Below are 24,619 nucleotides of genomic sequence, written 5' to 3'. Positions count from 1 at the left end.
CAACAAAGGTACGTCACTTTTCAGTAGGGCTCCTCATTTCCAAAATGTCCAAATCTCTTCGACTTGTACTTTGCAAATAATATACAGAAATAAATGAAAAATACCTCCCCTTCATGTGTTTATTGATAAAATCGGTACAAATAGTACAACGCATTCCGTTTGTAAAAAGTAGCTTTGGTTTCATTTTTAGCAACAAAATAAATACCCCCCACCCCACATAAAAAAAACAAGAGCTTTACAAAAGGAATCAGAAGCAATTTCCTCATTTTTTTTTTTCTGGGGCCTTAAAAAATAGATGTCACACGATGTCACTGAAATGGGCATGAAGGCAGTTCAAAAAGGTGGGCCGCCAATCAAAACAAATCTTGAAGCGATGCCTCGTGTGTGAGTGAGTGTGTCTTCATCCTGATAGCGAGCGGCCGGACGGACGGCGGGCCTGCAAAACGGCACGCCGACCTCCGCCCGCCCGCCCGCTGGCGGGGCCGGAAGGCACTCGGGTCCGAAGAACATTCGAGGAAGGCGGCGGGCGCCCGGTGAGGTCCCTTCGTCCTCCACAGTCACGTGGCGGGTACCAACAATCAATGAGTCGTGCGACCTTACCGCAGCATCCGGCGGCGCCGCTGTCGTCACGGCGACGCACGGGGATCGGCCCGGACGCCTCGGCCCTGCTAGTCATGACAGAAGGACGCAATTAGACAAGGAAAAGGCAAGGCTTCCTTCCCGAGCAGATAAGCGTGCCACATTGAAGTTGACTTTGGAGCGGCGGCCGCACGGGATTGGACGTGGTGACGGTGAGCACCTGAGGCAGATTTGGTGGGACGCCGCCGCTGGCAAAGCTTTTGTCGGGCCGGCGGGCGGGCAATTTGAACAGAGAATTTGGTTCAATTGGAGGAATTGGCAACACAGCGGTTGGGTTTTGTGCACCAGTGTGTGCACCTTTATTCAAGCAGACAAACAGCAAAAATACAAGCCAAAAAAGTGAGGACCGCGACGGCGGACCTTTTTTTTTTCTTTCTTTCTTTCTTTTTCCCCAGAACAAGACAGGCATTACTTTGACAGTACAAATAGTAATTTCACTTTCAATAAAACATGGCAAGCAGAGGGGGCGGCCTCCAAACAAATGCTAGATGCTAAATGAAGAGCTAAAACGAAGCATTGAAAAATAAGGGCTAGGGGAACACCTACTACGGAAGGAATATTAAAATATGTACAAAATGATCTCTTGCCAGGTGTCACCAATTTGGAGCCAATGGGATCAAGTCACTCAGGATGAGAAGAAAGCCAAAGATAAAGAAAGGTGAGCGGGGGGTTTGTCTACTTCCACTGCTGCCCAAAAGAATCCTGATAAAATTCCTGGTTGCCAGATTTGTAGGCGGAATAGCTCGAGTGGTCGGCGCCTTGGAGCGGTTGCTGAGCGAGGGGCTGGGAGCCCCAGTTGTGATAATTGGTCTGGCGCCGCTTGGAATCAGGTTGGTTGTACCCGTCGGCTTTGCGCTTCGCTCCTCCGACATTTGCACCGCGGACACCCCACGCACCACGTACCCCTCCTCGCCCTCGCGGCGGCGGCGCCGAGCCTCTGGCGCCGCGCCCTCCGCGCGCCGGTCCGGGTCCCGGCCCGCCGCGCTGAGAGAAGCCGCCGCGGCCTCGGGGCGGGCCGACTTCGCCGCGCCCTCGGCCCGGGGAGGCGCCGCCCCTGGCGCCCATGCCGCCGCGGCCCCGGGCGGGCGCCTGAAACTCATCGTAGCCGTAGAAGGGGTCGTCGTAGCCGCCGCGGTAGTTTTGGTAGTCGTAGCCGTAGTAGTCGTAGTAGTAGTCGTCGTAGCCGGAGTAGTCGGAGTAGTCGGAGTAGTCGGAGTAGTCGGGCGCGTACATGTAGCTGCCGGCGCCTCGTCTGCCGCCTCGCCCCCTCCCCCGACCGGGAGGCGGCACGTGTTGCGGAGCGGGGTAGTAGTAGTAGTAGTAGTCGTCATACCTGCGGACAGACGTCGTCAATGACAATCGAGACGCCCCGAGAGCCCGGCGTGCGCCGCGCTTTTCCGATCCGAGTCGACTCCCCGTCTGTCTCTTCTCGTTAGCGCCTTCTGTCCATCGTCCAGCCAAGAAGCGGGGTGCCCTCGAGACACGTCAAGTCGAAGGTCGAGGCGCCGCTGCCGGAAAGGTTGCGGTCCGTGCGAGCGTTTGCTTACATTTGCGTCTTGGTGGCTTGTCGGTGAGCTTTGCGTTCCTTCCTCCTCTGATCGGGCGGCTTGGCAAAGACGATTTCCACAGGCTCCCCTTCCAGCTCCTTGCCGTTCATCTCGGCCAGCGCCTGCGCACGGCACAGGCGTGTGTGTCCCAAAGGCGGCGCGGCGGCGGCGGGCGTACCTTGACGGCGCCGTCGCGCTGCTCAAAGTGAACAAAGGCGTAGTCCTTGAGCTTTTTCACCCGGTCCACTTTTCCAAAGTGGCCGAAGCTGCTCTCCAGGATCTCTTCGGTGACGCTATTTGCCAGATTGCGCACAAACAAGACTTTGACCTGCAAGCAGACGAGCGGCGTTAGCCCGCCAGCTTCCGAGGGCGGCGGGCGCGGCGGACGTCACCTTGGCCATGACCTCGGGGTCCGGGTCCTCGATGGGGTCGGCCCACTCCACCGTCACTATGATGTTCCAAACCTTCACCTTTCCGCTCATCAGCCGGCGCCGCGCCAGAGCCGCCGTTTTGTGGTCTTCGTACTCCAAGAAGCAGAAGCCGCGGTTCTTCTTCTTGTTGTCAGGCTGATGGTACAGGATGACGTCGCTGAGGCCCTCTGGACGCGAGACGGCCGTGTGATTGGTGGAAGGAGACGAGGACCGGCGCGCCCCCGGCCACTGACCTGTGACCTTGGAGAACTCTTCCTCAATCTGCTCCTTGGTTTTGCTTTTGGGGATGGAGCCCACGAACAGGCGGTTGTTGGCCACCGAGATGCACACGCCGATGTGCTTGCCCGGGCGGATCTCGACATTGTTGCACTGCGCGGGAACGCGTGGAAGGAAAGAGCGAGTTAAGCTTGAGGTCTTCCCCACGTCAAGAGAAAGGCGGCCATCAAGTCACAAACGACGGAGAAGCCGACATTCTCCCAAAACCCACGGGTTGACGATAGCTTAGAGCCCGCCGCCACCGCGCGAAAGCAACTTTGGCGTCACGCCGAGCGCTAGCCCGCTAGCTCACCAGCTTGACGGCCTCTTGCGCCGCCTCTTTGGTGCAGAAGGTGACAAAGGCGTAGCCTCGGTTCAGGCCGCTCAGGGGGTCCATCATAAGCCGCAGGTCCCAGATGGGCCCCGCCTTCTCAAAGCGGGGAACCAGTTCGTCTTCAAACAGGTCCCGGGGGATCTTGCCCACAAATACCTAGAACGAGGAGACGCCGATCCGCCACTGAAGACTGCGCCGCCCCCGTTGGGGTTCGGGCGGCCCTCGGCCTACCTCGGTGCCCACTGTCGGTTGAGCGCCCACGTACACCGACTGGGGCGGGGGTCCGCCGTACTTGCGCTGCCCCGTGGTCACGTCCAGGCTGTAGTTGGTTCTGTCCAGGAGCTCTTTGATTTTGGCCTCGTCGGGTCCTTTGGCGGCCTCGGTGACCACGGCGCCTTCCTTCTCGCGCTGCCTGAACGTCTTCATCACGCCGCACAGGTAGGCGCTTTTGTTCTGGCCGCAACAAAACAAAACAAAGGCTCCAAATGACGTCATTTGGAGGAGGCGCCGCCGTCAAAACGGCGGGCCCCCTTCAAAGGCACACCTGGACGTGGGACAGGTCGCTTTCTTTAAACTGGAGCAGGACCTGCAGGGCTCCCTCCTCATTGAACTCCTGCAGAGCCTCGATTGCTCTTTGGTCCAGGTCGCTGTGGGCCACCAGACCTGGAAGAGGAGCGTCGGCACAAATGGACAAAATCGCTCCATTGGTGCCACCCGATGGATTTTGGCTCCCGAGAACCCTCGCCGTCCCTTTCTACAGTAAGTCACTTTGATTGTCAAATATGCATGACATACAGCACAGATCAAACGTCTCGTCCTCTCAACCGCAGGAGAGGAGCTGCTGTCGCCGTCGTCGCTACTACGGCGGAGGCAGCGTTCCATTGTTTCAGCCCCCAGCTACAGAACAGCCCCGCCGAGCAAGCGAGGTTGCTTCAAAATTTGATTTCTGAGTAACTGTGTGTGCGATTGGATTGCTTTGATGATGATGATGATGATGATGATGCATTTTTGGGGCGGGGCTGGGCTCCATGCTTTCTCCTTTCAAAGCTCGAGACATTGAAGCTAACGTGTGCGTGCGCGCGCGCGCACTCACCTGCAATGTAGAGTTCGTCCAGCTTCTCGGCCACTTTCTGAGGCAAGTTTGCTTCCAGTAAGGCCTGGAAGTGTTCCGAGCGCAAAACGGCTGCCGCCGTGTCCATCGGTTCCTCTGTCCCGTTCCCGTTGACGTGATCGCTAGCCATGTCACGGATAGCTGCAACAAGCAAAGTGCGGTCAATCGCTTATCGGAGTGCTTGAAATGGTTCAAACACTTTGAATTGTTGTCAATGCCAAGCCCAAGCGAGCACTTTCACCACTTGTGCTGATGACCCTCCTACTTATTCTTCCCCGAACCACAACCAGTGGGGACTGAAGCTTTTTTTCCACACGCCTCATAAATTCAATCCTTCACAGATCATCTCAACTCTGTAGACTTCAACATTAAATTTACTCGTGAGGACATTCAAGAGAACCAACTAGCCTTCTTGGATTGTAAAGTAATTATAAAAGAGGACAGAGCGCTAAAAACAGAAGTCTTTAGGAAGGCTACGCACACTGACCAATACTTACTTTTTGACTCTAACCACCCCTTACAACACAAACTAGGAGTTATCAGAACCCTCCAGCATAGGGCTAAACTAATACCAACTAGCACTGAAGGTAGAGAAAAGGAGTCAAAACATATCAGGAGAGCACTCACTAACTGTGGGTACCCTCAGTGGTCATTCAACAAATGTCAGAAAGAAAGAATAACGAACGAAACCAATAATTCTCAAGATTCTAAAAGGAGAGGAGTAGCAGTACCGTACATTGCAGGAGTTTCTGAAAAATTACAAAGAGTCCTTTGGCAACATAAAATTCCTACTTATTTCAAACCGATAAACACGTTAAGGCAAAAATTAGTGCATCCAAAAGATAGGCTACCAAATGAAAAACAAAGTAATGTAGTTTATTCCATACATTGTAAGAATGAAAATTGTAAAGAGCAGTACATTGGGGAGACTCAACAAATTCTCAAAAAAAGACTTTATCAACATCGCAGGGATAATACTAGTGGGCCTCAATCGGCAGTACATTTGCACCTAAAAGCTACTAACCACTCATTTGACGACAATGAGGTTAAAATCTTAGCGAAAGAACATAGATGGTTTGAAAGGGGGGTAAAAGAGGCGATTCTTATAAAACAACAAAATCCTTCATTAAACCGGTCGGGTGGTGTGAGGTTCAATTTGGATCGTTCATACAATAGCCTGCTCAGGCAAAACAGGTTAGGCAACTTTCGCAATGCTGATGAGGGTCGTTATGCTGATGAGGTGATACCGGGGGGAGTGGGGGTAATAGGCCAATCGTTAGTCAGGAATGTAGGAACAATCAGTGGGGCCACAGGGGGGGGTCCCGCGCTCCCCCCAACCTGAGAGTAGGGACCTATCATAGCTGTGTCCGGCGCCACTAGGTCTGGACATTAGGGATATATAAATGGGGCCGATACGACCAGTCAGACTTTAGTTCGCTGACGAAGTCTCTTGGATAGGAGGCGAAACGTCCGAAACCTTCACTTTTGTACAGATGACGGCTGAAGAAACCTTCTCATCGATGGACCACTCCTGTACGACTGAGAGCTTACACAGACGCCTCATAAAATGTCAGCGCTTATTCAATTCGTTCAAGAACCCGTAGGAAAAAAAAAACAACTTAGTCCAGGGAATCTACCTTGCAAATATAGGCGAAGGAATCGGAATTAAAATGGGGGATCGAACGAGATTCGAACCCTGGACACGCGCGACCAAAAACAAAGCGGCGCTAGAGGAGAGCTTCGACGTGCTCGGCCACGGGTCGGCACGCGTATTCGAGCACTTTGGGGGTTCGGGCGCGACCGACGAGGCAGTCGCTAAAGAACCGACGTCGCAAATTCACCAGCCCATTATTTTGCGCGCGTGTTGCAGTGGCTTGTGGGAGCGGGCTGTTGGCCCACGTCTCCCCCGAGTTTCCTCCAGCTCCATGTTTCTTTTCTCCCCGTCTTCAAAAGATGGGAAGAAAAAACACACTTTCAAGATGAGTTTATAGTCAAGTGCGGTGTGTTCCCCCCCGCCCCCCTACATTGGAGGGCCGCAGCCCCTCCGCTTGTTAGCCGCACATCCTCTTCGGACTCAGACACAAAGGCTCGATCGAGCGCTCCACATGAATTCGAGCGCAGGGTCGACGCTCGCCGATCTCCCAAGTATTTATGACGCGCGTCTTTTGAGCGTTTCGTATTCGGACCGCGAGCGGGAGGGAGGGCGGCGTACTAAATGCCGGCTCGCGCACGACTCGTGCTAACGCGTAGCCGATGTCGGTGTGCATATCAAGGCGATTTGACGTGCGCGAAAGGGGCCCGATAAAACATGAGACGTCACCGACCAGAGGCGCGTGACACGATGCCGATCCACCGGAAGGAGGGCGCTTGAGGAAAAAGTCGAAGGAAATTGTCAATAAGTTGGGTTGATGTCGACGCGCGGCTTCTTTCTTCACTTCGGAACCCCCAAAAATGGCGCCGCCGCAGGCCTGCGCGCACGGGGTTTTCCAAGTGGCTCGCACGGGCTGTCGCTGCTGCTCGCTCGTCCTACTACTTCCGGTTCCCAACAATACGCACCCGGAAGCATTCAGTGGCACTTTGCCACTTTCCTCTCTTCCCGGTCGAACCACTCAAAGCCGCCGTTAATACGACGTTTTGACATTTCATCCAAGCAGGGGAACGGCACTCCGCTTCCCAAAATTCGCCTTTGTGGAAAGAATTGATGAGCGTGTTCTACCGGAAACAAAGTCCTTGTGTGTTCTACATACTTGGCAACAAAGATGATTCTGAACAGCTTTTGCGCTGTCAAAATTTGCACTGACAAAATGAAACGGGCAAGTGTAAGCATCACTTTAGCGCGTGTTTTAGATTTTTAACTTCGCGGGATGTGTAAGTGTCCGTAACGGATGTTTTGTTTGCGCGTGTGTGCGTTGCGTTGTAAAAAGTGACGCGACGCTTTTCATCAAATCACAGGAGTTCGCCCGCCCCCGTTGGGTGGCTTGCTCAGGCATTCTTGTGACACAAGACACCGGAACTTTTTTTTCCTACCGTGTCGTCACAATAAAGTCGAGGTTGCTTTTCCCCTCGACAGCCGCAACTCCGAGCTTCCCATCGAGAGCTATTGTGTACCGTCAAAATTCCGAATTCCCAATGTCAACGAATGCAGCATGTCTCCGTCACGAGATTCTCGTCTTACCATTCGCCGAGCTCGAAATTCAAACACGAGAGAGAAAGGCGGCCGCGTCCGCGTCCGCAACTTGTTGTTCGACGACCAACTTGAGAAGAAACGCAAAGTAGACGTTTTGTTTTCCGTCTTTCATTTTTATTCATACGTACGGGGACACATATTGTCTCTATTCGTCCGTATATATAGTACCCAACTTCAAGAAAATGGACGTGGCCTACCGTTTACAGTAAGTCAAACGGTCTGCGAAGTATCGAGACACGCCACTTTTGCTCGTTTGCTGATACTGGTTTGTCCTTTTTATTTTTGTGCCCGCGTGGCTTTTGACTTCTGAACGCCATATTGGCCCGGGCTAAAGGGGTGCGCAACGTGTCGTTAGGCTTTTCATAAAAACGACCCACCATTGGGTGGCTGGCTCCCCCGTCGCCGTGACACTTAATGGCCGCAGCTTTCTTCAACCGCGTCCCATTTGAACTCGATTGCAGCAGTCCGTCAAGACTTAGACAAGAGTGGCATCTGAAAAATATCCCCGCACAACTTTCTCCGCCAGTTCGCTCTCATGAAATATTATACACACGTCAAAGACAGTGTTGAACAGCGCCGCGTTTGTTATCGATCCTTCTTTTGACGTAGGCATGTGACAAAATGTTTCTAGAATAATTCATCACACATTTTCTAATACCATATTAAAGTGCATTTAACTAGATTTCAAATGGTGTATCTGGATTATTGTTCTGCGACAAATAAGGAAATAATATAATTTTTAATTTTGGAAATAGAAGGGGATTTTCTGCCTGGAATGACACCGTGGAAAACAATGACAATCTGAGCGAGTTCTTTATTAGTTTAAACGATTATAACTCCTAATTTTTGGCGAGTAAGGTGCCATTGGGAAGCTTTTGAAATTCTAAACAAGAATAGACAACACAAGAAACGATTCCAAATATAAATGAGCAAATATCAACGATTGAATGCAGGCAGATTTTGGTCAGAAATCCAAAATGGCTGTCACCAAATATAGGAAAAGAAAATTGCAAGCTCTAGAAATATAGATGCTAATGCCTCTCTTTGCTTGAAACCTGGCAGTTATGGAGAAAAAATATATCTTCTAGCACTTGTATGAGTTATAAGAATACAACTTACTCACCTTTATAAACTGTAGTCTTAGCAAAAAGAGCGTCAACTTCAATGCATTTTTTTCCTCGTTGTCGTATTGTGAAATTTCAAGAGGGAAACGTGTGTAATCCGTCATCACAAGGTGCATAGCTTGGAAAATCCCACCAAAAACCATCTCGTACTTCACAAAATGCAATGAGATACGACAGAGTAGAGAGTGCGCTCGCTTCACTGGACAGAAAGAATGGCGGTGGAATAGAGGTGACTGTAGCGTAGCTACTTGAAGCAGCCGTCCATACATAATGACGAAGTGACATGTGGCAACGTCCCTGGACAGGGTCTTTGAAAGCAGTTTCAGCTCGTACACGGGAGATGACCCCTTGGACGTGTGGCTCAAGTGAGTTTCCGTGCTTTTCTTCTCATCCATCGGAAAGTACGAATCGTCACCTTTCTTTGTGCTTCTTTTTCATGTGTTCACTCTTTGCACTTGGCAGGTTTGTGGAGTATTTGGACCAAAGTGTACCTGCGACCAGCAGCAGTGAAATGTCGGTGGTGCTCGGCAGGCTGGTGCGCAACTTTCTCAGCGTGGAGCGATACGCCAACGATGGCCGCTTTGTCAACGCCTGCATCAGATACGTGAGCGCGCCTGTCCGCCCCCTTTGTTGTCGCGTCCGGGTGGGAGCGCCTTCAAATTGCGGCCACTCGGTTGTTTTCGCCCCGCAAGACCCCGTCGACTCCAGCGACGGCTTAGCGGCCGGCCGGATGGTATTAAACGGCCGCGCCCACCACGCGGGAGGGCGCGCTTGCTGTTCGTTAATGCGAGTAGGACGGGCCGGCCATTTTCTTCAAATGCGGTCGTTTCTCCACCGGGCGGCCGGAAAGCGGGCTAAACGTTTGTCGTTGACAGGCCACGTACGAGGCGGAGCCCGCCGCTCTGTTCCGTCACATCTTCAGTCACGGCGTGGGCACCAGGACGGCGGCGCTCTACGTGGCTTGGGCTCGCCGCTTTGAGCACAAAGACATGACGGAGCAAGCGGAGGCCGTTTACCGCAAAGCCGTGGAGAACCGAGCCGGCCCCGCCGAAAGCCTCGCGCAAGAGTACAGGTCAGAGGTCGTTCGTGCGGGACGGCGGCGGGCCGTCTCATCCCCGGACTGACAATTGTGCCTGCGATGGCGGTCAGGCGCTTCCGGGCCAGAGGCGGAAGCCGAGAAAGGGCATCGGCAGGTGAGTGCTCACGGGTGGCCCCTCTCGCCCGTCGTGATGCAGGAGATGCCGAGCCGTCGTCGGACGCCGTCGGCGAGCTGCGCGCCAGCGGCGGCGGCTTTTGCGCCCACACGTAAGTCGCGACAAATGCCGCGAGCGAGCCGACGCGCTTTCTGCTTCCGTTGTGGCCACGTTGCGCAACATTAGGCGGCGCGATTCGCCCTATTTGAATGAAACAAACAAAGCATTTGATTGGCGAGGGACCAACGGTTGCCCGGCGCTTCCCGTGACTTCCGTTGAGAATGACCCTTTGAGATACGAGCGCGCTCGGATCAGAAATCGGACTGGGATTTCAAGGCGGTTGTGCGCTCTTGATTTGAAAGTGGCCCTGTGGCCCTCCAGAATTTGGCCACCGTTGGAATCCATGTACTCCAAGGACGCGCTGGCGGCCGAAGGATCCGAGCTGTGCTTCGAAGAGGCGCGGGCGCGGACGTACTTGCGCAACAGGAGGCTGAAGCGGGAGGCGGAGGAGCAGCTGAGACGTAAGTGGGGAGGCGAGGGGAGGGGAGGGGAGGGGAGGGATCGGTCGCCGCCGCCGCTCACGGATGTCCTGTGGTTGCACATCAAGTGGAGCGTTCACTGAGGGAGGACGAGGAGGCCGTGGCCAAGCTGAGGCGACAACTCTACCACATGGGCAGGACGCTCAAGGTCAGACATCACATCAGATGCTGAGGACCAGCAACGCTGACGGCCTTCCTCCCTTCCTTCCTTCCTCCCTTCCTTCCTCCCTTCCTTCCTTCCTCCCTTCCTCCCTCCCTCCCTTCGTTCCTTCCTTCCTTCCTCCCTCCCTCCCTCCCTTCCTCCCTCCCTTCCTTCCTTCCTCCCTCCCTCCCTTCCTTCCTCCCTTCCTTCCTTCCTTCCTTCCTTCCTTCCTCCCTCCCTTCCTCCATCCCTCCCTTCCTCCCTCCCTCCCTTCTTTTTCTTCCTCTGTCAACTCCATTTCTCCATGATCCACATGGTGTCACTTTTGCGCTTGCCTCTCGCCACCTTTCTTTCTTTGGCCATTTTGAGAGCTTGACGATTGGTATTGATAAATAGGCTGGGCTCATTGATCGATTGTTGGAGTGCTGCGACAAATTTGTGCCTTTTCCCTCCTTTTTGGAGCAGTTTCCCCACACAGAGTCCTTTTGTTTGTTTGCGGCGACCCGGCGGCGTGTCGCGGTTGCCGATGCGTCCTCGACAGCCGCGCTCTCTTCCCGGCTCGCCGTCCACTTGGCGAGGCCAACCCGAACTCTGCTTTTGTTCCCTCAGATGTCAGCCGCGGGAAGCGCGTCCGGTCGCTCGAGCTGCAAGGAAGGCGAGCGCGGCGGATCGCCGGGCCCGGGCGACTTTGGCGGTAACCCGCGCGCGCAGCGCGGGCCGACGCCGTCGAGTCCAAGCCTCGCGGCGTCACCGCGCGTCTTTCAAGCGTCGCAGGCGAGAAGCGCCCTCCACGCCGCGAACCCGTCGCCGAGCCGCCCGCCCGCCGCCCCGTCGCACGTGCCGCCGTCGCCCACCGTCAACACCGGCGAAGCCCTGGGTAAGCGAGCGCCTCTTCTGGCGCCTTCTCGCTCTCGCTTTGACGCGGCCCGACCGACGCTCACTGAATTCAAGCCAAAAGCCAATCTGTGCGCTTTGGCTTTTCTTGAATGCCCTTTTTTGTCCTTCTTTCCGCAAGCGCGATACGACGGCGTGCTCGTTCCGTTGCGGAGAAGCACGAAAGGCGGCCATTGACCGCAGCTTGTGTGTTGCAGATGTGATCATGGAAATGTTCCAGGAACCCCCCCTGACCCTGACGGCGTTGCTCGCAGACGATGCAAACGGTGAGTGAGCTCCTCCCGCCGCATTCCACCAGGAAGCGTCCGTCACTGGGCGCGGGCAAACACGGCAAACCTTTTTCCTTCCGATGCATTTGCTCGTCAATTTCCAAATGCATTTGGCCTCCGATTTGAGTTAGTTAGTTTCACTTTGAGGCCCATTTCTGCCTCCTGACAAATTCCGCAAGCATTTTTGTCGCACGGCCCCTCCGAAAGAAAGCCTCCAAGGATGCGAGGCGATGTCGTGGGGCAGCTTGAAAAGCCTTCATCCGGACCCACCTTGGCGGGTGCGTGCGTGCTGCCCACTCGACCGCCACGGGGCTCCCGAATATGAAGAAACGTTTGCCTCAGAAATGCGCCGGGCCACTTTTGCCATCCTCTGCCGCCTCTTGCCGCCGCGCAGGCCGCCGGCCGCCGGACAGTCCCTTCGCCGCCGAGGCCTTCGCCGTCTACCAGGACGACGCCAGGTCAGCGGGCGGCTCTCTGGGCAAAATGTGTCACGGCCAAGTCAACGTTGGCGTCTTTGTCTTGTTTGCGATGAAGCGCCGCCGTCGGGAGGAGGAGCAGAGTCGCGCCGGGCCGAGGCTTGTCGGAGATTCTCCCGCCCGCCGTCGAGGGCCAACGGGAGGAAGCGGGCGCCCGGGGCGAGGGCTGGCTGGCGGCCTGCCCCAACAACACCGCTGACTTTGCGCCGGCGCCGCGCTGCGCCTCCACGCCGTTTGCGCCCCACCGAGCGGGTAAGCCGGCGCCGCTTCCTCTCGTATGCCGGCGGGCGGGTCGGGGCCGCTCCCTCAACACGCGGCGCCGCAAAGCAAATGGCCGTCCGTCTTTTCTATTTTCGGCGCGTTGCAATCTGACTTCCGCAAATGGAATTGGCCAATTGGAATTCCTCTGGCAAAATGTGTTTGTCCAATTGAAATGGCTTTCCTGGACTTTCCAACCTTGGTGCGCTTTGCGAGCGGCGCTTGAGCTTTCCGGCACCTTCCTTTGCGGTCGGGGAGGAAATGGAAGCGCAAGCCAAAGCCAGTCGCCAGCTTCCATTTTCCGCTTTCGGGCGCCTTTCCTCGCTGGAAACGACAACGGCGCGAACGCTTGTGTGCTGTGTTTTCCAGCGGACGTGACGGGCGGCGGCGGCGGGCAGCCCGACGAAAACACCTTTGTGGGACGGCGCTCCCACAAGCTCAGGTGAAAGCCTCCGCCTTGCGCGCTTCACGTTCGCGTCTCGAGACGGCTCAAGAGAGCGCTCGCTCGCTCGCTCGCCGTCCAGGCTTTCCGCCGCGCGGCAAGCTTTCGTCGGCCCAAACAAAAGGGACGAGATGGCGTTTGTCTCCGCCAAACCACGGCGGCGAGCGCGCGCGCATCCGTTACGGCTTGTTGCTTTGCTTTGACGCGCTCGCTGCCTTCTCGCCAGTCCCATCATGGAGCAGAGTCCGCCTGACGACAAGTCGGCCGCCAGTCAGCCGGCGTCCACCTTGGCGGCGCACGCCGGAACCATCCTGGGCGAGGCTCTCGTCGCCCGTCGTCCGAGCGACGCGTCCGCCGGTCCGCCGTTTGCCGCCGAACGGGAGTGCGCCCGGCTCTCCGATGGCGCGTCTGCGCCGCGACCGTCCCGCCTGCCTCGCGGGCCCCGGGGCGGCGACCTCCGCGCCGACTTCCTGTCCGGGGGATCCGAAGCGGACGGCAGCCCGGACGGTGAGTTGCGCGTGGGCTCGTCGGTACCGCCGGAGTCCCGAGCGCAAAAATCGACGGGCGTCTGTGCGCATCAGGATCGCAGGCGATGCCGCGCCACCCGTCCGGCGCGTCCGCCGACCGCTCGCCGAGCTTCCACCACGCCGGAGCGCCGCCGTCGCCCACCGTCAACACGCTGGAGGCCCTGGGTGAGCGTGAGCGCCTCCTCTTTGTTGAATGTTGAATGTTGCTTTGTTGACTTTTGCTCGCCAAACGTTGACATTTTGAGAAAGAAGCGCCTGCGCGGCTCCGAATCCGATCGATCGAACGTGCTTGTGCTTGTGCTTGTCTTTCCATTTCAAGCCGTCCGTCATCTCGCAGCCGCTCTGCTCCCAAACGACCACATCAAACTAAATATGGAGTCTCTTTATTTCCGCTGTTCATTTGCTGCTTGGGCTTGTGCGGCGGAAAGCGCCGTTTTGATTGGATGATCTTGATTTAGGTGTCGAAAGAGGTAAACGCCCACTTTGGAATCAGCGGACGTGTAAAAAAAATGTGATTGATTGGCCTTTGTGGCGAGAACAGCTTGTAATTTGCAATGAAACAATGCCATGGATGAAGGAAGGAGTCAAATGCCACCTGTTTGAAATTGCAACCACCGTTGAGCTCTTTGACGATTGTCCTTTTAATTGAAATGGAAGGCGGGCCTTCTTCTCGTGATCTCCAGCCCCGACTGTCTGTCTGTCTGTCTGTCTGTCTGTCTGTCGATGGCGAAAGAATGACGGTCGTCCCAGAGCCAAACGGGCCTTAACGGTGGCGTGTGTTGCAGATGTGATCATGGGAATGTTCCAGGAGCCCGCGCCGATGGCCGAGCCCTCGGCTGACGCGTCCGCATTCGTCACCACCGAGCCGTCGGAGGATGCAAACGGTACTGTTGAGCCGTTGTTGGGTTGCCGAGCAACTTTCGCCATCCGCCTCTTCCCGCCGCGCAGGCCGCCCTTCGCCGTCACCCGAGCCCTTCGCCGTCTACCAAGACGGCGGCGGGTCGGCGGGCCAGAGTGGGGCCGCGCCGGGCCGAGGCTCGTCGGAGACTCTCCCGCCCGCCGTCGAGGGCCAGCGGGAGGAGGCGGGCGCCCGGGGCAAGGGCCGGCTGGCGCCCTGCCCCAACAACACCGGCGACTTTGCCCCGGCGCCGCGCTGCGCCTCCACGCCGTTTGCGCCCCGCCGAGCGGGTAAGCCCAAACGCTCTCCGAGGGGCGCTCCGGGTAGAGAAGGCCCTACCCCGCCCGCATCCTCTGGAGACTTTGCCGTCTTGTGTTTGCAGCGGACGTGACGCCTGTCGGCGCCGAGGCTGCCGAGGAGCCTTCCGTCGAGCGTTTGCACGAGCGCAGGTGAAAAGCGCTACTTAGGCCGTCCTCAAATTGGCCTTGAGTGCGACAGCTTGCGGGGAGTTGATCTATTTTCTGTCTATTAAATATCTCACTAACTATAACCCTGTTTAGGTCTTGATGCCTCTATGGAGGTGTTGGGTGATAACGATCGACTAATTCACGCTTGTAAATTAAATGTACAGTAAAGTCTCGTTATATCGAAATTCAAGGGAGTCCGAAAAAATATCGATATAACCGGGACTATCGATATATCCGACCCTGTTTGCATGTAATTTTCTCCGTGCGTGCATAGAAATAGTATCGATATAACCGGGACTATCGATATATCCCATATCGATATAACGAGACTTTACTGTATTTATTATTATGAATTCAATGGGGGAGAAAATATCATTTGCTAGCTATTAGCTATCTATTAGGTATCTACCTGGCTGGATATCTAGCTAGGTGTCTGTTGGCTATCGATTGGCTAGCTAGCTTTCTATCTATTTGAGTCACTTCCGGGTTGAGTTAGTGCAGGCGCGTGTGGCTGCCGCTGCTCACCCGCAGAAAAACGGATCCTGTGACTGCAACGTGACCTTGAGAGTTTTGAAAGGCGCTTCGAAATGAATTATTGGAAACGGATTGTTATTAGGATCAATGCTTTTGTTGATGGCTTGTCGGGTGCCTCCTCCTTTTCAGTCCCATCATGGAGCAGAGTCCGCCTGAGCCGAAGCCTTGCGAGTCGGCGCGCGGCAATGCCGGCGCGAGCGAGCGTCCGGCCGCCGCGGCGCCTTTCGCCGTCCTGGCGGACGGGCGGCACGCGGCTCGACCCGAAAAGACCGCCCGGCTGCTGGCCGATCCCTGGAGCGAGCGGCTCATCTCCGACTTGCTGTCGAGGATCAGCCCGCCGCTCACCTCGCACCCCCGATGCATCAGCTGGCGGCGGAACCTGCCCGACATCGGCGCCAACAAGACCATCGGCATGGGTAACGCCGGCACCGCCGCCGAGTCGGAAGGAGCGGCCCGGTGAAGGAACGCTTCTCTGCGGCAGGAAAGGCGTCGCTGCGGGTGGGCCGCGTGCTCGGCCGAGGAGCCTTTGCCACCGTTTACCAGGCCACCGACCCCGAGGCCTCCGACGCGGTGGTGCTCAAGGTCAGTCGCCACGTCAACACACTTTTGGGCGCCGACTTCCCCCTCACAATCGCAACGGGGCCACGTCCATATCACAATCACAGGCATTCATCTTTATTGCCAAGTATGTACAACTTCTTCTTCTTTTCCCTTGAAGGGGTCGGTCGCCACAGCAAATCAGTGTCCTCCATCTTTAGAGGTTTGATCCGCATGTATGTAGAAAGGAATTTGTTTCCGCGAGAACACGCTGCACTAGTATCATCATCCAAAAATTGCAACGAGGCGTTATACACTTGTATTTGGGTGACTGTTTAGAGAGTTAATAGCGATGGGGGCGGGGGGGAGCTGTTTAAATGTCTGCTGGATTTGGTGCGCATGGATCGGTAGCGCCTGCCTGACGGGAGTCGCTGGAAAAGGTGGTGGGCAGGGTGCGGAGGGTCCCAAAAGAGGCATCCCTCTCGCCACATTCAACGTTGATAAAGAAGACACCGCTTGTGAGATTTGGGCAATGGCGGCGTATTTTGCGCAGGTGCAGAAACCAGCCAACGCGTGGGAGTTTTACATCAACACTCAGCTGGACCGCCGCCTGCCTCGGAGCGTCCGTCATTTGTTCAGCCGCATCCACTCGGCTCACGTCTTCACCGACGGCAGCGTCCTGCTGGGAGAACTGCACGGCTACGGCACCCTGCTGGTAGGTCGGGCAAGCGAGGACCTTTTCTGCTCATCCGGCGTTCCAACCCATCTCAGCCCAGTGTTTTCCCATCAGAACGCGGCAAACGTTTATAAAAGCATCGGCGACAAGGTGATGCCTCAGCCGCTCGTCATCTACTTCACCGTCTGCATCCTGCGAATGCTGGAGGAATTGCACGCCGCCCGCCTCATCCACGCCGACGTCAAGCCCGACAACTTTATGCTCGGGGAAAGGTGCGACGTCGCAATTGCGCAACGCTTAACAAACGGCGTGGCAGGGACCTATCATAGCAGAGACGTCTGGACAGTAGGGATAAATATATATAGTAAAGTCTCGTTATATCGATATCGGATATATCGATAGTCCCGGTTATATCGATACTATTTCTATGCACGCACGGAGAAAATTACATGTAAACAGGGTCGGATATATCGATAGTCCCGGTTATATCGATATTTTTTCGGACTCCCTTGAATATCGATATAGCGAGACTTTACTGTATATATATATATATATATAGAGGGCCAAAACTACCAGCAAATTTTAGTTTGCTGACACAGCCGCTTGGATAAGAAGACAAATGTCCGACACCTTGAAAGAAGTCCAGATGACGGCTGAAGAAACCTTCTCATCCACACATGGCAGGTTCGTGGAGAACCACGACTACCAGGCGGACAACCTGCAGCACGGCCTGGTCCTCATCGACATGGGCCAAAGCATCGACATGGACCTCTTCCCCCCGGGCACCGCCTTCACCGCCAGCTGCCTGACGTCCGGCTTCCAGTGCTGCGAGATGCTCAGCGGCAAACCTTGGAACTACCAGGTGAGCCTCCGTTTGGGTGGCGTCCGTCAACATGTTGACGGACGCCGCCGCCGCCGCTTGCAGACGGACTTGTTTGGCGCGGCCGGGACGGTCCACGTGCTGCTCTTTGGGACCTACATGCAAGTGGTGCAAGAAGACGGCGAGTGGAGGACCTGCGCATCCTTTCGCAGGTTGGTTTTTGTCCGAACGTGCAGATAAAATGGGAGCAAAGTCTGGATTGGAGGCCATTTTCCTCAGAAACGTTGGCCTCTGCTCCATTTCGACGTTTGTTTGGAAGTACAGTGATACTTCGGTTTACGAACCCCTTACGAACGTTTTTTTCATGAATATTTTACCTTGGCATACAAACTATTTTACGGGATACACACGGAGCGCCACAATGAGTGATGTGTTGTTTGCGAATGAGCCCGTTCTGCAATCAAGAAAATGGCAGCAGAGTTGTTTTTGTCCTCTATTCCCCGCCCCCAGTCTTCAGTTAAAGCCACGCGATTGGTCAAGAACACAGCAGTGATGGGGGGGGGGGGTCAACATTAAAGAGAGTGAGAAAAGGGATAGAAAACAGTGACATTTTGACTGGCTTCAACTTATAGTTCAAAGGCAGAGTGTAGACTGCAAGGTTAAAACATCCCATCAATCAGGCTCCACAAATAGCCCGCACAAGCCATCAACCCAGCTAAACAGAACACAATTGATGAGGAACAAGGTCAAATGATGGCAGAGAAAGCGCCAACAAGGCATCATTCCTCAAGATGGTGAAAGAAGAAAGCTGCGTTCCTCAAGTGTTTCATGCTGAGGAAAGCGGCCACTCCATCCCATCAAGCCATCAAAGACCATCACAAAGGTCAATAAAACCACTATAAAAAACAGTATATTTCTTTAATTGGAATACCATAGCACATTTATTATACATAAAATGAGGTATATTTTGTTTAGTTTTAAGGTTTAGAAAATTACGTTTTATGGGGACCTGGGAATGGATTCTTCTCATTTTAATGGTTTCCAATGGGAAAATAATTTTTGGGATACACACTCTGTCTGGGAAGCAATTAAGTTTGTACCACCACCCCGAGTCAAATGGGCTCGTCGGGGACACAGGCCACGAGGTGTCGGACGTTTGGGGGCCCGGTCAGTTACTTGGTCAAGTTTTTGCCCTGATAGAACGTGGCCCACGAGTCCCCGTTGAACATCCAATCCAAAGTCGCCGTGTCTGATAAATTGCCGCCTAAAAATGGCGCTTGTTGTCGTCATCAGGAAACCTCACAGCGACCTGTGGCTGCACTTGTTCCGCACGCTGCTCAACGTTCCCGACTGCCGCCCTGCCCTCGCCGACCTGGCCGACCTCCGCCGTCGCCTGAGCGCCGTCCTCGAGCGCGACTACCGCCACAAGATGGCGTCGCTGAAGAGCCGCCTCTTGGTCCTCCTGCTGGAGAGCCGCAAGGCCGCGTCGCGCCACTAAAGCCGAGTTCAAGTCCTCTCTCTCGCCTGTCCCCTTTGGCGCGGAGAAACAATAAAAAGGTTGCCATCCCGGGAGTGACCGCCGGGGGGCGCTATTGACTTAGCGGGAGCGCATACCTTTCTTCTTCGCGTGCGTTGAACCTCCCCGAAAGTGAAGACGACGACGCCGACTCCGACGCTGCTGGAGCCGGAGGTGACTACCGGCCGGGGAACCGAGCCATTCGGCACTTTGGTGACGTTCTTTCCTTCTGTTTGGTGGTCCGATCAAGTTTAACAAAGCGAAATTGATGCGTACACGAATCGCTTTTCTTGACGGGCGGAAGTAAATTGTCCAATTGTGTTGTTCCTGTCCAGTGAAGCGAGCGCCTTCTGTACTCGCGGTCGTATCTTATTGCTATTTTGTCAAGTACGTAATCGTTTTTGGTGGGATTTTCCAAGCTGTGCAGCTCGCGATGACCAATGACACACGTTTCCCTCCCCGCGTGCTGGTTCTTGAAAGTTCCCAATACGACAGCGAGAAACGGGGGAAAATGGATTGAAGTTGACGCTCTTTTTGCTAATAGTACAGTTTATGAAGGTGAGTAAGTTGTATTTTTATAACTCATCCATGTGGCAGAGAGATATGTTTTTCTCCATCACTGCCAAGTTTCAAGCAGAAACAAGGGGTAGCATCTATAGTTGTGGATGTGGAACCAAATGTGCTGGATTCAGGGATGAGAATTTTCCGCCGATCTATGGATTTCCGACTTTCTGAGCAGAATGACCACATCAAACTAAATATGGATTCTCTTTTATCGCTGTTCATTTCCTATTTGGGCTTGTGTTGGCGGAGAGCGCCATTTTGATTGGATGATCTTGATTTAGGTGTCGAAACAGGTAAACGCCCCCTTTTGAAGAAGCGAACGAGTCAAAAAAGTGCGATTGGTTGATCTTTGTGAAGAGAACATCTTTTAATTTGCAATGAAACAATCCCATCGATGAATGTCAGTGGCACTATGGCAAGCCCCATGCTAACGTTAGCATCAATATACTTAATTCCGATAGTTTGGCTGGATTTCTTTTACCAATCACGAGGAACAGAATATACTGTATATATGTGCGTGTGCCGCCCCCCCCCCCCCCGCCTTTTTTCTCATTTGTCATTGTCATAACTTTGCTGCTGTGAAATATACATTTCTCCACTGCGAGACTAATAAAGGCAAATCCAATCCACCCCTGTGGTTTTCAGTCAGCGACGCGACCCGTTTGGACAAAAGGTGGATGGGATCATTTGGAGCAGGCGGCGGCCATGGAGACCAAAGTGTTCCGCAGCCCGGCGCGCCACGGCTACGCGGTGGAGGCGTCGCCCTTTTTCCCCGGCAGGCTGGCGTGCGCCGCCTCCCAACACTACGGCATCGCAGGCACGTATACGGCGAGGTTTGCGGCGCGCCGCCGACCCGCCGCCGCTCACTCGGAGCGCCTCCCCTCTCCTCTCGCGCTCAGGCGGCGGCTCGCTCTTGGTCCTGGACGACACGCCGAGCGGATTGGACCTCGTCCGCAGGTAACGCGGAGAAACCAGAGGCCACCGTGAACGCCTTGAAAGTGGTTGACCGGCGGCCCGTTTGCGCGCCGGCCGCAGCTGGCAGTGGAGCGACGGCCTGTTTGACGTCTCGTGGAGCGAGGCCAACGAGCACGTCTTGGTGACGGCGGCAGGCGACGGCAGCCTGCAGCTGTGGGACCTTCATGGCGGCGCCCCCCTCAGGATGGCCAAGGAACACGTGCGAGAGGTGCCTGGCCGAATCCTTTTCAGCGTTAGAATACATTTCATTTTTCAGCGCCTTTCAAAACTCTCAAGGTCACTTAACAGTCACTCTTGGATGTTTTTCTGCGGGTGAGCAGCGGCAGCCACACGCGCCAGCCTTCACTCAACCCGGAAGTAACTCAAATAGAAAGCTCGGACATAGCTAATGGATAGCTGATAAATAGCCAGCTAGATAGCTAGCCAGACAACTAGCTAGATAACCACACAGCTAATGGATAGCCAGCCAGATAGCTAGCTATCCATTAGCTGACTGGCTATCTAGCTAGCTGTCTGGCTGGCTTTTTATTAGCTATGTATTAGCTAGCTATCTGCCCCGCGGCCAGAAATCCGCTAACTTTTTTTCCTGACTTTCGGACACCGCTCATATGCTTTTTTATTCTTTTTTTAAAATGAACCCCTGAAGCAATTCCCCAAGTGCGTGGCAATTATTGTGTGCAGGTGTACGCGGTGGACTGGAGTCAGACGAGGGGCCACGACGCCATCGTGTCGGGATCGTGGGATGGCACCGCCAAAGTGGTGCGTGAGTGCGTTGGGCTCGTGCCTTTGCTTTGCCGGCTTTTCCCGAGTGACGGCGACCTTTCGCTTCCTGCTAGTGGGATCCCGCCCTCGGCCAATCGCTCGGAACCTTCGCCGCTCACCAGGGAGTCGTCTACAGCGCCATTTGGTCACCTCACATCTCGGCGTGCTTTGCTTCATCATCAGGTGTGCGCACACTAGCCGTCTGGCAGGCTATCTGGCTGGCTGTCTACAAGCTATAGACGTAGCTCGCTAGCTAACTATTAGCTCGCTAGCTTTTTTACTATTTGAGTAACTTCTGGGTTGAGTGAACGCTGGCGCATGTGGCTGCTGCTGCTCACCTACAGCAAAACTTGTCCTGTGACTGTAAGTGACCTTGAGAGTTTTGAAAGGCGCTTATCAATGACATGTATTATTATTATTATTATTATATGTTAGCTGTCCGTGTGAAGTGCTCTGTTCCAGCTTCAGCTGTTGTTAAAGCGCTAGATCAATCAAGATGGATTGTATTGTATTGTATTGTATTGTATTGCGTACACAGGTGACGGCACACTGCGAGTGTGGGATGTGAAGGCTGGCGCGTGTGGATTGACGGTGTCGGCACACGACGCCGAGGTCCTGACCTGCGATTGGTGCAAATACGATCAGGTGACAAGAGGCGGTCGCATCCCAAATCTGCGCCTGCCCTCAGCAATTGGTCGGGGGAAAGGTCGCAGGCGGACGTCCGCTTGGACTGGACGCCGTCTGGCTCGGCCCAATCCCCTTCCTCAGACGTCTGCCGCTTGTTTTTGTGTGACGCGGTACAGAATGTTGCGGCGACCGGCTCGGCGGACGGCAGCGTGCGCGTTTGGGACCTGAGGAACCCCCGGCAACCCCTCAAGTCATTGACTGCTCACACCTACGCCGTCCGGCGAATCAAAGTACGTCACCCATACACCAGCGCGCACACCCTCAAAACACCCACATTTCTGCATGCAAAACACACACACTTCAGGCGCTTATAAATGAAATGTATTATTATCGTTATGGTACAAGTGCAATCAGCTGACTATTTTGGAAGATTAGTGCGCATCTTGTAACTTCTCCCTTTGACTAATAATAATAATAATAATGCATTGTATTTATAAGTGCCTTTCACAACCCTCAAGGTTACTTGACAGTCAAGGGATACGTTTTTCTGCGGGTGAGCACCGGCAGCCACACGCACCAGCGTTCACTTAACCCAGAATAACTCAAATTGAAAGAAATCTATCTGGCTAGCTAATAGATAGCTAGCTTGATAGCTAGGTAGCTAATAGATTGCAAACAGATAGCAAATAATAATAATAATACATTTCATTTACAAGCACTCTTCAAAACTCAAGGTCACTTCACAGTCACAGGACAAGTTAGCTAGCTATTAGCTAGCTAGCTAAGAGATAACTAGCTACATAGCAAGCCAATATATAACTACCTAGATAGCTAGCCAATAGATAACTCGCTAGATAGCGAGCCATTAGATAGATAGCTAGATAGCTAGCCATTAGATAACTAGATAGATAGATAGCTAGCCAGCGAGATAGCTATATGTTCAACTCTATCAATCATTGTACGTCACTACCTCACTTTCCATACAGAAATTACATGTATTGTCTGTTGTCAATTGTATGTCTTTTTTAGCCACGTTATAAGTGCCTTGCATGTCTTGCACGCTGGGTCCGAGAGGACATTAATTTCATCTGTGCTGTATGTCATGCATATTAGCATATTTGACAATAAAGCTGACTTTGACTTTGTTGAGGAAAGAAATCGCTAATGATTCTTCCGACTTGGTGTGGGTGTGTGTGTGGGTGTGCGTGCGTGCAACGCAGTTCTCTCCTTTCAGCGGCAACATGGTGGCATCCTGCTCGTATGATTTCAGCGTCAGGTAAGATGATCCTTTTTCTCGGCCACTCCCGATCCTGCAATGGCAAAAGGGTAAAATTCACGCCACGTGCGTCCTGGCCACTTTAGTGGTGACGCGTCACTCCTCGGCGCGGGAATCGTCAGCGCTCGTCCGTCGTCATGAAGCAGTTTGAGATGATACAAGATAATGCGCGGAGAGACCTGCGGGCGGCGGCGTTGGTCCAACACACATTTATTCTTATTGGCCTGGCCCGTGTCACCTTTGACCTCTTTCAGGTTTTGGGACTGGAAGAGGACGAGCGCTCTGGTGGACACGGTGCAGCATCACTCGGAGTTTGTCTGCGGTTTGGACTTTGACCTGCACGTCCCCAACCGGGTAAGAGAAAGCAGGCGGCGCCGCCCAAAGCCCCTCGCAATGCCCAGCTTGGCCCAATCCCTCCTTCACAATCACGATCAGAAAACCTTTATTCGTCCCACAATGGGGACATTTGCTCTCGCCTGGTAGCTTCGCGGCCTCTTTGTGACGGGAATAATCCATTTCATTTGTAAGCGCCTTTCAAAACTCTCAAGGTCACTTTACAGGCACAGGATAAGAACTTTTTTTTCTGTGGGTGAGCAGCGGCAGCCACACGCGCCAGCGTTCACTCAACTCGGAAGTAACTCAAATCGATAGAATTGGATTGGATTGGCCTTTATTAGTCTCGCAGTGGAGAAATTTACATAGAAAGCAAGCTAGCTAGCTAATAGATAGCTAGTTAAATAACCAGCCTGCCAATAGATAGCCAGACAGGTAGCTAGAAAACCAACCAGGTAGATAGCCATATAGCTAATAGATAGCCGGCCAGCCAGCTAGATCACTAATAATAATAATAGTCATCGTCATCATCATTATTAATAATCCATTTCATTTCTAAGCACCTTTCAAAACTCTCAAGGTCACTTTGCAGTCACAGGATCAGTTTTTCTGTGGGTGAGCAGCGGCAGCCACACGCGCCAGCGTTCACTCAACCTGAAAATAAATACGTAGCTAGAAAGCTAGCTAGCCAGCTAGGAGATAGCGAATAGATAGTTAACAGATAGCTAGCTAGATAGTTGGCCACCTATATAGCTCTATAGCTATAGCTAGCTAGTTGGCTAATACACTGAAGGTCACTCATATGTTGCAAAGAATGAGTTTATATTTTTTTGGTATTTTGTATTTGCCGACACCAACCTGAACTCCGCGTTGCGTTCAGGTGCTGGACTGCTCGTGGGACGAGACGGTGAAGATGTACACGCCGCCGTGTTTGTCTGGCGCCGGCCCCCCGCCCGCGACCAGGTCGCCCGTCGCCCCCCACCGTGCCGACGTCAAGTGAATGCGCCGGCAACGGGTCACTGGGCGTGGCCAAGAGGAAGCGGCACGCCCAGATGAGCAAGCGCCTCGCCAAAAGACCTTCGGGGCGCTCTTGCCCAGCAAAGGAAGTCGTGATGTGTCGTTCGCCAACCAGCCGGTTCTTCGAGCCTGATCTCTGAAGTGACTTTTTGGTCCTCTATTCCCCGCCCCTAGAATTCGCTTAAAGCCCCACGTGATTGGTCGATAGCCGTGGTAGAGGGTGGGGAGAATTACAGACACACGCAGCAG

General features: G+C 54.0%; 3 protein-coding genes across 10 annotated transcripts; 2 read left to right on the top strand and 1 right to left on the bottom strand.

Annotated features, from left to right (window-relative positions):
- Nucleotides 1–90: 90 nt before the first annotated feature.
- LOC148883342 (heterogeneous nuclear ribonucleoprotein Q-like) lies at nt 91–6,777 on the bottom strand. Of its 3 annotated transcripts, none has more exons than XM_089021719.1 (11): nt 6,642–6,777; nt 4,300–4,458; nt 3,751–3,869; nt 3,438–3,659; nt 3,186–3,362; nt 2,851–2,986; nt 2,579–2,784; nt 2,365–2,514; nt 2,187–2,308; nt 1,543–1,972; nt 91–668 (listed from the first exon to the last, which is right to left on the bottom strand). In XM_089021719.1, the coding sequence occupies exons 2-11, from the start codon at nt 4,445–4,447 to the stop codon at nt 627–629; spliced, it is 1,752 nt and encodes a 583-aa protein (XP_088877845.1). In that variant the 5' UTR covers nt 4,448–4,458; nt 6,642–6,777; the 3' UTR covers nt 91–626. The 3 variants fall into 3 exon arrangements, with proteins under 3 accessions (XP_088877845.1, XP_088877847.1, XP_088877844.1); XM_089021721.1 differs by having other exon boundaries at nt 91–665; XM_089021718.1 differs by lacking the exon at nt 91–668 and having other exon boundaries at nt 910–1,972.
- bub1 (BUB1 mitotic checkpoint serine/threonine kinase) lies at nt 3,888–18,901 on the top strand. Of its 4 annotated transcripts, none has more exons than XM_089021708.1 (24): nt 3,890–4,132; nt 8,934–8,993; nt 9,091–9,232; nt 9,504–9,700; nt 9,778–9,933; nt 10,203–10,342; nt 10,429–10,508; nt 11,112–11,379; nt 11,594–11,662; nt 12,060–12,123; nt 12,200–12,393; nt 12,769–12,841; nt 13,068–13,348; nt 13,423–13,533; nt 14,154–14,252; nt 14,317–14,556; nt 14,649–14,715; nt 15,397–15,683; nt 15,749–15,849; nt 16,358–16,519; nt 16,595–16,752; nt 17,165–17,342; nt 17,406–17,512; nt 18,594–18,901. In XM_089021708.1, the coding sequence occupies exons 1-24, from the start codon at nt 3,924–3,926 to the stop codon at nt 18,796–18,798; spliced, it is 3,648 nt and encodes a 1,215-aa protein (XP_088877834.1). In that variant the 5' UTR covers nt 3,890–3,923; the 3' UTR covers nt 18,799–18,901. The 4 variants fall into 4 exon arrangements, with proteins under 4 accessions (XP_088877838.1, XP_088877834.1, XP_088877837.1 ...); XM_089021709.1 differs by lacking the exon at nt 3,890–4,132 and adding an exon at nt 7,570–7,709; XM_089021711.1 differs by lacking the exons at nt 12,060–12,123; nt 12,200–12,393.
- On the top strand, nt 18,855–24,606 carry pex7 (peroxisomal biogenesis factor 7). 3 transcript variants are annotated; one of them, XM_089021722.1, is made up of 12 exons: nt 18,966–19,203; nt 19,297–19,374; nt 20,026–20,197; nt 20,280–20,337; nt 20,416–20,563; nt 21,037–21,114; nt 21,192–21,300; nt 21,656–21,762; nt 21,921–22,034; nt 22,965–23,020; nt 23,275–23,374; nt 24,234–24,606. In XM_089021722.1, exons 2-12 carry the CDS (start codon nt 19,369–19,371, stop codon nt 24,351–24,353), a joined length of 1,068 nt encoding a protein of 355 aa, XP_088877848.1. In that variant the 5' UTR covers nt 18,966–19,203; nt 19,297–19,368; the 3' UTR covers nt 24,354–24,606. The 3 variants fall into 3 exon arrangements, with proteins under 3 accessions (XP_088877849.1, XP_088877850.1, XP_088877848.1); XM_089021723.1 differs by lacking the exon at nt 19,297–19,374 and having other exon boundaries at nt 18,855–18,990; XM_089021724.1 differs by lacking the exon at nt 19,297–19,374 and having other exon boundaries at nt 18,939–19,029.
- Nucleotides 24,607–24,619: the final 13 nt, after the last annotated feature.

Source organism: Hippocampus bargibanti, linkage group LG19 (genome assembly GCF_051943395.1).
Source record: "Hippocampus bargibanti isolate YZ-2025 linkage group LG19, ASM5194339v1, whole genome shotgun sequence".
NCBI lineage: Eukaryota > Metazoa > Chordata > Actinopteri > Syngnathiformes > Syngnathidae > Hippocampus > Hippocampus bargibanti.
This window is presented reverse-complemented; position numbering and strand designations above follow the sequence as displayed.

What these genes read in the sequence shown, in the direction of transcription:
- bub1 (XM_089021708.1), top strand. Translation starts at nt 3,924, where the DNA reads ATGGATTTTGGCTCCCGAGAACCCTCGCCGTCCCTTTCTACAGTAAGT. An exon ending in ACATGGGCAGGACGCTCAAG is followed by an intron (nt 10,509 to 11,111) that starts GTCAGACATCAC and finishes TTGTTCCCTCAG; the next exon opens with ATGTCAGCCGCGGGAAGCGC. An exon ending in CAACAAGACCATCGGCATGG is followed by an intron (nt 15,684 to 15,748) that starts GTAACGCCGGCA and finishes TCTCTGCGGCAG; the next exon opens with GAAAGGCGTCGCTGCGGGTG.
- LOC148883342 (XM_089021718.1), bottom strand. Translation starts at nt 4,447, where the DNA reads ATGGCTAGCGATCACGTCAACGGGAACGGGACAGAGGAACCGATGGAC. An exon ending in CGCAAGAGGCCGTCAAGCTG is followed by an intron (nt 2,987 to 3,185) that starts GTGAGCTAGCGG and finishes GTTCCCGCGCAG; the next exon opens with TGCAACAATGTCGAGATCCG. An exon ending in ACCCCGAGGTCATGGCCAAG is followed by an intron (nt 2,515 to 2,578) that starts GTGACGTCCGCC and finishes GTCTGCTTGCAG; the next exon opens with GTCAAAGTCTTGTTTGTGCG.
- pex7 (XM_089021722.1), top strand. An exon ending in CCAAGGAACACGTGCGAGAG is followed by an intron (nt 20,564 to 21,036) that starts GTGCCTGGCCGA and finishes TATTGTGTGCAG; the next exon opens with GTGTACGCGGTGGACTGGAG. An exon ending in GTGCTTTGCTTCATCATCAG is followed by an intron (nt 21,301 to 21,655) that starts GTGTGCGCACAC and finishes TTGCGTACACAG; the next exon opens with GTGACGGCACACTGCGAGTG.